This window comes from Ischnura elegans, chromosome 1 (assembly GCF_921293095.1).
Source record: "Ischnura elegans chromosome 1, ioIscEleg1.1, whole genome shotgun sequence".
NCBI lineage: Eukaryota > Metazoa > Arthropoda > Insecta > Odonata > Coenagrionidae > Ischnura > Ischnura elegans.
In genome coordinates this window covers 51684270-51696479 of record NC_060246.1, presented here as the reverse complement: position 1 = coordinate 51696479, position 12210 = coordinate 51684270, and the positions used below count along the sequence as shown (strand labels likewise).

General features: G+C 37.1%; 1 protein-coding gene across 1 annotated transcript; it reads right to left on the bottom strand.

Annotated features, from left to right (window-relative positions):
- Positions 1 to 1354: 1354 nt before the first annotated feature.
- Positions 1355 to 11760, bottom strand: LOC124160438 (evolutionarily conserved signaling intermediate in Toll pathway, mitochondrial). The gene is made up of 4 exons (XM_046536292.1): positions 10884 to 11760; positions 10544 to 10770; positions 4720 to 4930; positions 1355 to 1722 (listed from the first exon to the last, which is right to left on the bottom strand). Exons 1-4 carry the CDS (start codon positions 11359 to 11361, stop codon positions 1400 to 1402), a joined length of 1239 nt encoding a protein of 412 aa, XP_046392248.1. The 5' UTR covers positions 11362 to 11760; the 3' UTR covers positions 1355 to 1399.
- Positions 11761 to 12210: the final 450 nt, after the last annotated feature.

Sequence of the window (12210 nt, the reverse complement as noted above, 5' to 3'; positions counted from 1 at the left end):
ACTTCGAATATACGTGTTGAGATAAATGTGTCTCTTTGTGGCTCGGCCTTGAAACATGATTTCAATATCTTTTTTTCTTTTGATCTGTCAATTGTAGTTCTTTTTCTATAAGTTTGAGAGATTTTTAAGGTTTTATGATGAAATTCACGGCTATTTCCAGGTTTTTTCACGGTAGACGAAATTCACGGCTTATTCACGGTTTTAAGGTTTTCACGATTGAGTGGGAACCCTGTCAATTCTATAGAGACTCTTGAATAAAATCCCTGTCAAATGCAAACAAATAGAAAAAAACTAATAGAAATAGAGCTATTTACATCAACAGCGGTTACTTTGATAATATGATCATCACATATATAGAAGGAAACACTATAAACTAGCAAAAGCAGCTCTATACAGCACCCAAAATTCTACCGAAATCACAACATGGTAGAGATGTTACCCATTTCCAGGAAACATTCACTGAAAATATAAAATTTACTTCATAAGATTGAGGGCCGTATACTACAAAATATTAAAACTCAATAGCTTGCTATTAAAATACCTGGTTCCTGGACACTTCCTTCATCGCTGAACATCTACCACAAAATCAATAGAACAGGGACACCACTCCTAAAATCCACTGCACACAGAATAATGACCCCGACTTCCTGGAGAATTTTAAGATCTGGTAACAAATAGACTTGGAAGAACTTGTAATGAAAAGCAGAACAACTCTTCCTCACCTGCTCTCTTACGCACAATGCTCTATTTTTCCATTACCAACTGACTGAAAACCATTGCATTACTTTCCTACTTCTTCACCTTACGTATGTTACTAGTGGGAAGGGAGAATCTTCCCTCCCTCCTTCCCCCAATAAAATTTCAACTGTCATTTCATCTAATTGAAGAGATCAACTCAAAATACAATCAGTTGTAGCATACCTAACATCACTCACTCAGCCAGTCCTTCAACTCACAGGTTTATTTGAAAATGTGAGGGTTGAGCTCACTCCTGACTAAGCGTCAGGCATGTGAATTTCACACATATAGGGTAGGGGGTCCACTTCCATGCTATGAGCCACCTCGTATCGTAAATGTCATATATTGCACGCATCCAAAGGCTTAAACAGTCATTAAAACCCAGGACGCTTCCGTCAGTAACCAAACATTCAAACTCACTGAGCTACATACCATGTCACTGCCACTGCTATTGCCATTAGGGAATTTTAATGGAAAATAGAGGAGCAATATAAAACCAGCACTGGATTTGGATTTCACTCACTGACCAAAACTTATAAAAGAAAAAAATCAGCAATTTTTTGGAGCAATGGAAAAAATAAATATCCACATCATCGAAAGCAGTCTTCAAAATGCATTTTCTTTATGAATAATTTAATTGGATCAAGATGCTACAAAAATATCATACTTTGTCTTTATCACACATTTCACTTTTTTCACAACTAGATATTTTTCTGTCACTTGAATCTTTATCTCCTACTTCCTGATTTATGGGTATAATTTCTCCAATTGGTGATCGCAAAGAAAACAGAATTGGTATTGTTACAAGACGTGGATTATTTTTTTGGAGGATTCTAATCCAGGAAAGAAGTGATGATCTACTTGAAGTACCAGAGGCACACATTCCAAGAATCGTTCCCTCTTCTTGTTCATGTACACTAGGCATCAACTGGATTGATGATTCAGTTATGGGTTCATCAAAAGGGGTTTTTAGTCCACTGACATCTGAAGAACAAAATATAAATTAAAGATAAAAGTTAGCTCAGGCAATTTTTCTGGATCATTTGAGCTAATACATAACTATATTGTCTTACATTCCACAGAGGGGTGATAACATATTTTCTGCAGCTACTAACTCTTTTCATCAAATAAATTAAGTCAAATTTTTATCATTCTCCTCCCAATCAAAAATGATCAATTTGCTCCAAACCAAAGCAAGACCTGAAACTGCTTTGGAACCAAGGTTTCAGATATTGAAGTGGTAGATATGGAATAGGTGGATGTTTCAGATTCAACATTGGTTCCAGATAGTTAACTGAAGTTTAAGATATGGAACATAGGTTCCCTTTATGGAGCAAATATTCCTGATATGGAACAAGTGGATGTTTCAAACATGAAGCGTCTGCTTTAGGTATTAAACTTAAGTCAGATGTGGAACTTATGAAATATGAATACATATATGCAATAGGAATAGGTGTTCCAGGTATAAAACCTGAGCTCTGGATATGGAATCTGAGTAACTGATGGAACTTGGAAACTTTATACCTACATAGCCATGGAACTTTCTAGACTATTATATGAACTTTCTAGGATATTATCTCTTAATTCTCTAAATTCCTATTACATTAAAAAAATTTTAAATTTTTTTATGGAAGGATGAGTTCAAAGGGATTTAGTAAATGTGTTTAGTAAACCGCAGGCATCCTGATAATTTAAGTTCAATGCCATACTTTGAGATAGCTCTAGGAAGAAGATGCAGAATCAGTTTCCTAGACCCATACCATACAATACCCATGACATATGAAATTTTCATAATAACAGTCGACCACTATATCCATGAATCCTTATTAATTTCACGCTTTTATCATTCCCATAAAACGTCTAGCCATGTTTACTGTGGCAGTAGCACTTGCCAGCATTGCTCTTTTTTTTTAATTTAAATTCAAGGTTTATTTCCATTTAAAAAAGGTCTGAGTTTCCTCTCCCATTTTCTTGTTTTTTAGATATAAGTGTCGAAGTGCTGATATGTTTTTCTTTTTAAAAGTATTGTGTGATTCAAAAGTGTGTGCTAACCACGCGAAGAAGTACAAGTGAGATAGGTGGCACTGAAGTACTTAAGTAAAATACTGAGAGGCAATCACATGTTTTTCCCTTCCCTACCCCTCTCCGACGGCTGAAGAGAAGCAAGCAGAAGCGGGCGGGTTTTTGATGTAGCAGAAGCGGTTGACTTTAAGAGGTGTCGAGTTGAATCCCCGAGCCAGCATGAAAATTGGGTCAGACCATACTGTCACCCAGCAGATGAGCAATGAACGGCCAGGTCTTTTGTTCACACACGCGCCTCAAACCTGGGCTTCCATCAAGGATCGCTGAAGGAGGCAGGCCAAGTTATCGGCCAACCAATTTCACTTCTTCACAGCCACAGACCCCACGCCTGGAAGCCTGACATGGCCCACAAGTGCACCTTCGCCTGCAACACCAACCCTGTCATCGGTAAAGGAAGACTAGAGGTGGTACTTCCATCCCTCTGAGTCCCCCTTATTTCTATCAGCGAATCAAATTTGACAAATTAACTAAGAAAGACTGAACTTTCGTTCCGCCACCGTTGAGAGTGTCCTTTTGCCGTGTGCTGATGATATTTCAGTATTTTACGTAAAAAAACTCAAAACTTGATCCGACAGTGTTATTATATTTATTGCCAGTGGATTTTCAGTCTTTACTGATGACTTTTTTTTTGTTTTTCATGGTCATGAATTTATTTTGTGTTAATCTTTTGTCAGTAAATTTGGGTCCCCTACTAACCAGACATGGAAATAAATCTTGCTCGTTTGATTGTAAATGTGTTCCTGAGGTTGCATGTGTGAATAGAGGTTTCCATATTCCCTACCACTGTTTCGTTAATCGCGAATTCAACCTGCTTGTTTTCCTACATCACCCCACCCTGAGATCTAATGTGAAAGCTGCCCGTCACATTATATACCACCATTCTATTCACAAAAGTGTGTTCCTCAAGTCTTTTCTCCACCTGTTTCTTACCACTCCAATTAATTCCCAACCAGTCATATCTGTTTCCTATGAGTTATACGTAACTTATACTGGTTCCCAATCGGTTCCTTGCTTTCCAGTTCCACATGTCACCAACTTGTTCCATACCCAGTCACTGTGGTTCCACATTGATTCCATACATTCCATATTGGTTCCCTACTGGCTCCATATCAGTCCCATACCGGTTTCTAACTGCCCAACATCAGGCCATAACACAGTTTTCCAGATCTCAAAATTTCATATCAGAAAATATTGTTAGGGCTGAGAGGAAACTTTACCCACTGAATGAAAAAAAAACTAATATTGCATAGTAATGATATAATTTGATGACTACTAGGTCATTCTAACGTATAATAATAACAATATCTACAATAAGATATGAAGTGAAACACTTTGCACTTTCCACATAAAAATTTATTACACTAGAGTCGACGTGTTTCGAGAAAAAAATAATAAAGGCGAAAATAAAGAAAAAACAATTCATGTGGCAGTGAAAACAAAAAGGAGAAAATAACTACTGCAAAGAAAAGGAATAAGCATGGAATAGGGTGAAAAAGATGACAGGGAGAGGGGAAATGAGTCTTCTGGTAATTTTCAACTTCTGATAAAATAGAAAAATTATGTTTTTTCCAACTGAAATACTTATTTTTCAAAAATTTAAATAAACATATATAATCCTTGCATGTTTCAGCTCTAACAAGATACCAAGGGTGATAATCCTGAAACACTGGAACACAGGTAGCCAATACGTCCATATGAACCAGAATTAACAGGTGTTAAGCTGGCTAAAAAGAATAAACATAGTTTAATTAAGGAAGCAACTGAAATGCCAGCAGATATACAGTCTTTCTCCAGGTGAAAACACCTAGAGAGATACATCAATTTAATACACCAAGAAAAACTCTTCTTAAAACACTAAAAAAAATTTTATTGTACTAATAAGTAGATAATAATACTGACCATCATAATCCGGTATTTCTTCCTGAGGTTTTGAGACAGGATCTGATCTTAAAATGAAATAATTGACTGATTTGTCTCTTAGCCAAACACGAAAAGCTCCCTCCACAAACATTGGAGATTTCTCTGAATGATTTTCAATTAATTCTGCCTGAACTGGACTGTGAGCACTAACAAGCCAGGTGTCCTCATTCGAGTGTTCCACAGCCTTGGTCTGAAAGGTGATAAATGTATCTCTGTAATCCACCTTTATAGAATAACAATAAGAATACGCATGAATATGAAATCATTTGTTCATGGGACATTGCCAAAACATTAAAAAATACAGTACAGTGGAGCTGGCCAGTTTTGACAGAAGAGAATGGACCTGCCCACTGAACATATTGTTTGGCCAATTGCTATCCCCATTCACAACCTACACCCTCACCTTCCCAAACAGCATTGCCACCAGAAAGTGAAACATCAGAAATCCCCTTTCTTAAAATGTTCCTCGAGGGTGCACTAAGCCCTTCTTTGCAAAAGTAATTTTTTAATCTCTGGCCATGGCATTTTTTCTTTCTCATACCTCTTATTCATTCCTTCTACTTGACACGTGACTACTCTGGCTGGTGCAACTGTAGTAATCACATTTCATCCCAGTTTAAGGTTAAGCTGAATAGAAGGGATTACACTATCAAATATTTTGTCTGATTTATAAAGCAATGGGTGTAAGAAAGGCTCTCACCAAATTTTACCACTGAGCGCAGAATAATTTCACCCCTAGAGCAGTTTGAAGTTTTAACTTGAATTCCGTGCCAAAAACGTATTTCTCGTGCGACGCCATGTTAATGACGTGTGAACCTCATGATATCTGCATTGCTTGCATAAGGAGTGCATTGTCGTATACGTTATTTCGAGTATAAGTAAATACTAGATAAAATGGAGAATTTTAAATGGGTGGGAGGAAACCTTATGTACATTGTTGTGTGCCGAGATGTGAATTTACCTCTCGCTAAATGCCAGAAAAGTATTTTTTGTCGTGCCAAACGACCCAGACTGCGGAAGGCGGTGGTGTGACGCTGCACGGAGACTGCACCTTCAGAAATAGGCTGTTATAGAATGTATGAGGGCCATTTTAATGTAAATCTCTTCTGCTTCTCAAAGAGATTTAGTTTCCATTACTCCTTTGGTTGTCTTTGACCACACATCGCAAAAATTTCGTATGTCCTTAAATATATACGCACTCAATGGGAAATTTCACTTTTTAATAGCAAATATATCATTCTACCTCAATTTATGTTTGATATAATGATTATTTCGCGTGCATTTACTGCATATTTGCCCTGGTGTTCACTCTTTGTTTCTATCTTGCACATTAAAAGCCAACCACTGTAACGGAAAGGGTCTTCGACCCTAACCTGGTAATGTGTCAAATAGTACAAACTAATACATGATAATCTCAAATTTGTACTCCAGGAACACTACGATATCGAATTACTCACAATAAACAGAAAGAAGCACATTTGACTCCCGGTGCCACCAGTTCTATAAATAGAAGAACAAGTAGTAAACAATAACTTTTCTTTCTTTTTTAACTTTTCTAATCTTACAGCAAAACAGAGAAACCAAAGGCAAATGCGTACTGAATGAATACTAGCGAATAGTTTGAACTATCATTAATCGAAAAGGAATAATTGAAAAATACTAAATTATAATGTGTGACCCCTTTCGCCAGACTTCAAACTGTACGTTAATGCTAACGCCAGGATTTTGTCCACCATTTTTCTCTTCATTTTGAAAATTCGCATCGGCAATAATAAAAGCATAATGTCAAATATAGCGAAATTACGATTATAAATAACCTGTTAATAATCAGGAAAAGGAGCAGAAAAAATTATGATAGACAGTCCTGACCCCTAAATCTTCACTATCCCAGCTCAAAGCGTTGCTCACTAGGCCGCCGCCGCGGCAACCTGAGTCACGGCCGTCACATGACAAAAATCATATAATAATTACTTTAACCACTAAGGGTAAAAACCGGTGCAAGTATGCAGTAAATGCTCACGAAATAATCATTACACCCTACATAAATAGAAGCGGAATGATAAATTTGCAGTATAAAATAATTTGTCCCTTTGTGTGCATGCATATAATCACAAGCGGAATGTAAGCGGAGTGCAGCAGATAACTACGAAAGGAGTATAGGATACTAAATTTCCTTGAGAAGCAGAAGCGGTGCCACAAACTTTGTCCTAAAACTTTTGAAAGTGACTGTACGTGTAACTCTGATATAAATATAAGTGAACTTACGGATATTTTCATGCAAAAATCCCCATCTCTGAGTTACTCTTTCATTTTGATGACAATTGTTTACCAATTTTCATTGTACGAAAATGACTTAAATATTTATCAGGAACATAGGTGGACCAAAGCGAGACCTCTGCTTTAAAAAAATGGTGTTCCAATGAAATTTGAATGCTAATCCTAAAAGAAACGGAGAGAATCCTGAATTTCCTCCCTTCAGAGGGGAAGAAAACAGCCATAGCTATAGCACATTTCTTCATTTATTTCACAATTTGCATTCGGAAACTAAAAACCAGTAATAAGTAAAGGATTTTGTGATGGTAAGTCCACAAATTAAAACATCCACGATAATTGCTGTGATTACTGTCTCTTTCAAAAGTGTAAACATTTCATCTTAAGAAGTTTCATTTCAATGTAATGATTCTTTTTGAGACAAAAAATTGTCCAGAGTCCCTGTTAATAATGTCAGTACACTTCTGGTATCTGCCAGAACAAAATTAACATTGTGTTTTGCCATGACGATAAACTTTTGGCCACTATTTCCACGAACGCAGTGTGTTTACGGCTTCTTCAAGCATTACTCTCGCGACATTCATGAGGTTCACACGTCACACGGCGTCAGCCAATAGAAGTACGTTTCGCGCCATGGGCATGGCCGAAGCTCCTAGCGGACTTTCAAAGCTACTTATCTCGGTTAAAAATCAAATTTGAGCTCTAAAATTTGGTGTGTGTGTTTTTCATTTATATCTTTTTGATTTTAAATAACGAAAACCTATTTTTAATTTTGAGTGTTCCCTCCTATTGTAACTTCATGTCAGTTCATTCAGGCCATGATACCTATATGAATATTATGATGACACTTTATAGATATATACTCTAATGGTTCAAACACCATTACGAGGTGCCATTAAATCAGCGCAATCATTTCCCTACCCGCTAACCTTTCCCACCCCCCAGACCACAGCCCGTGGAGGAAAGTGTGTATGCGTGAGTGGGGATGAATGTTGATTAGATAAGATAATGAGTGTTGTGTGAGTGAGTTTGGGAGGATGGGAACTCAGGTTTTTTCCCGTTCATAACGTGTTCCCCCTCCCTCTTGTGCGTTACCCCACCCCAAGATGGTGATTATAAAAAGGTTGTGCACGTGTAAGATCGGTAATGTCCGTGTTCCTGTTCAGGAATTGAGCCGTTTGATTTCACTTCCTCGGAATGTTTGCAAATTAGTTTCATCGGAAGGTGAGCTCATCAACAAAATGTTCCAAAATATGACTAATCACCACAAAAATTAAAATGGTTGATTGAGCGAGCAATTTCGACGGACTAGAACGAAGATGTGGATGTCTCAAACTAGGTAAATCAGGATCAAATAGTTGGTACTCAGCATCAATTCAAATCTTTTAACTGTGTAATAAACGAAGATGAAGTCACCAACTATCTATCTGAATATTTTAAGTCCTTGGACGTGAGTACCTGGCTTACCACAGCAGGAAATACAGCTAAAGGTAGGCTCTGTGTTCATGATCTTTCAAAACCTAAACCAACCAAAACTATCCAACGGAACGTGTTTGGTGATTAAAAAAAAACTGATAATGAATGTGAATCACGTGACTATACTCAAAGGAAAATTCAAAGATGAGGAAGTTCTCAATCCGAAGATTCCATGATCCCAGCTTATACGGCCTTTTGAGCTTAGACGCATTCAAATTCCAATTCATGTTGCATTCGTGATAAGGATTAACAAATTGCATAGTCAGTCTTTCAGTTTTTGTGATGTTTGTTCTCATGTGCTAATGAAAACCCATGATTTTCTCATGGTCAATTATATGTGGTATGTTTAAGAGTCTGTAAACCATCCGCTGTATTTCTTACTTCGCTTCAGGGACGCAGCTAGGAATTAAGGATAGGGGGGTTGTAGGCACAGCTAACACTGGCGGGTCTGTAGGGTATAGAAATACCGCCAAGGTAAGAGAGAGGTGTGGGGGCCCTCCCCCACTCATTTTTTAATACAAATCGTTCAAAATGATGGGTTTTGCGGCTGTGTGAATAGTTAAATATGCTTTGTTTGTGACTCATTCGTTCCCCCAATATTAGTAACAAAATTTTTATAAAAGAATTCTCTGAGCTCTTGGGGGGGGGTTTTATTCTCCGAAAACCCCCCTCACTGTGTCACTGCTTTGCTCCGCTATATTTATTTAGCTTCCTCCGCTTTATCTCACGCCTGATAACAAAACAAAAACTGTTGTTTATCAGAAGGTGCTTGACGCAAGACATTAAACCTGAATGTGTAGGGCACACCGTGGTGTTTATGCATGTAGCAAATAAAGCAGTGCATTTTTTCCAAACAGAGATACTATAATTGGCCCGCCTAAAGTCATTTGATACGAATGCTGCTTCATTGGGGTTTTCTTACACGATTTTGAGCATCAGTCAAGCGCTGGTCTAGCGTTGCGTTAACCTGCCCCGTGAATGGGCCAAGTTTACGTAATAGCCTAAGACCTAAAAATATTTTTTACGGTTAATAACACAAATAGCCAACAACTGAATGCGTATAATTTATATTTTATCAACTGCTTTATAACACCACAATGCCAAAAATTTCTTAAGTTAAAACGTAAGAAAATTCATTTTAAAAAATCTTCGTTAACATGCTCCAACCCACCCTATGTAGATTCAATAAAGAAAATGTCTTTCTGGCAAGCAATTTTGATACACATTTAGGTATTTTTATCAATTTGTATCCTTATTTCATTATAATAAATCAAATATGATTAAAAATGATACAGCCACTCTTGATTTATAAATGGTGTAATTCATTCTAATTCATAAATGGTGTAGTTCATTGATTCTTAGGCAGTACGAAGTTTGCCGGGTCGGCTAGTAGTAGTATAAATATGAATGACTGATAATGTATGAATTAACATAAGAATTTGTTATCTTTGCTTACCAGTCCACTATCATCATACCAGTGTTTTAATGATTTCTTTTTTTTAATGTATTACTTTTTCAGTCTGAGTGTTTATGTATTTCCTAAAATAGGCTCCAAAGGATAAGCTCCTGGAGCCAATAAAATTTATTTATTTATTATATAGCAGGATAGTGGTAGGTGTGGAATAATGGCTGTGGTAGAGAAATCACAGGAGATGTTGAAGAGAATTGAATTTTTTCCTTCTGTACAACTTGATTTTCACTGCTCACTCCCTCGTACTCAGTATAAAAGTATTAAAAGTTTCCTGCATATGCAACTACAATAAATATTGACAAATGCAAAGTTCATAAAAATCAAGGGGTGCGGATGTGTAAACTTAATTTTTCGAGAGAAATTGACATGGAATGACCTGTACCCACCAGATAACTGTGCCCACCAAAAAGTTACTAACACACATTTTTACCACATAATGTAAGTGAAAGCAATGAGTTATAATGTTATCACAAACTTATCCATGAATTCAAACCAATTCTTCACAACAGCACACTAATATACACTTCAACGGTCCTTCAATTATTTTACATTAAGAAATGATAAAATAAAATCCTGCTTACTTACCTGAAATACTTCGACAACACTCTGTAAATCAACACTACTCATTTGTTTTAAGGCAAGTACAGCAAGCTCCAAGCTATCGTTGGGCAAAGGTTTAGGAAGAGGCCACGGATTTATGTTATTGAATTTCGGCATCCAATACATCATCCTCCAGTATTTTCTCACGGGATGTCCTGTTTTCCCAAATATGTTCACTAGTATTTGCTCTAGCTCAGGGTCAGGCATAACACCTAAAAATAAGTGTATTTTCTTTATTAATGGGAAGACTAATTCAAAGGTACCAATCAGTTGGTTCACCCTTAAACACAAAAAAATCACAACAAAAATATTTCTATTTACTTACCATTATCTTCCATTTTCTGTAGGACATCAATAGCACACTGTTGCTGCTTTGGGTAATGCATGAATTCAGCTTGGAAAAGATTAGTAGGAATAAACTTACCCTTAGGGAAAATATTTATTAAACTTTTGTACGCTTCAAGATCTTTATGCACACCAAACTCTTCCATGTGTCTGAGGGCCGCATATATGAATTCGACGTGGCCCCGCCTCTGAGGGGATCTAGATTCGTAAATCCTGACCATATCTAAATATGTGTCTTTAGTCTTGGTTCCAAGTTTTTCGAAAAAGTCTTTAGGTACAATGTCAATTTTATCTTCACTGAAGACAATGCTTCGAGTAAAAAAGGATCGACAAAAACTGTACGCAGTGATCACCCTCTTTGAGCATAGCATGAGGTTCTCAACATCGGACGTCTTTATGCTGCGATTTATCAAACAAGATACGCAGAATGGTTGAACTAATACTCTATTGAACCACATTTTAACGATTATTCATAGATTCTGCGTAATAAAAATAGCTTATGAATTCCAATGGGTGTGATCCATTCTCACACGAAAGTCGTTTCAATTTTTAATAACAATTACAAACAGACTTCTTGGTGACTACCATCCATTACTTTCAGCTCAAAAGACTACAGTCATATCGAACGAATTCCATAATTTATTTACATAAAAGATTCTACAGGTTACCCAATCAAAGTGCAATCGTCAACAAACTCCGAAATCTCCAGAGTCCACTCCCACGGGTAAAAACAAACTTCAGCCTCAGTGAGGAAAGGTTAACGGCAAGAAATGAAACGAATGAAACTTAGAGCAGACAACGCGAACACGTTTGGAGTTCTCACGGTTCTCATACATACGCTCATACTTCAGCCGATGTCCCAGGATGAAAACGATGAAAACAACCAATCACAGGGCCTTTGACAAAGAAGCATCGCCAAGCGTCGCCAAGCGCTGGTCCACAAAATAAACTGTTGTAATCGTTGTAATTCACACTGATCCTCTCAGTATAAATCGTATAAATTGAAAACCCAACCGGTGTTCCACCCTTTCGGGTCATTATCGTAAACCTCTAGATAAAGACCTGAAAAGATCGAAACCGGTTGAGTTTTTTTCATAAGTACTGTATGGAATACTAAAAGGTTTTGTTTGGTCTCGAAAGGCGATGTAAACTCAACTAGGAAATCCGAAATAATGAGTTGATCTTTGATAAGTAGGAAGCGATCTTTTGAATCGCAATACAAGGAGGGATGTTTTTGGAAAGAATAAAAGATTTACTTAAGGTATCGAGTCCAAATTCTACAGACGTGATTTGTGGAAGGCATACAA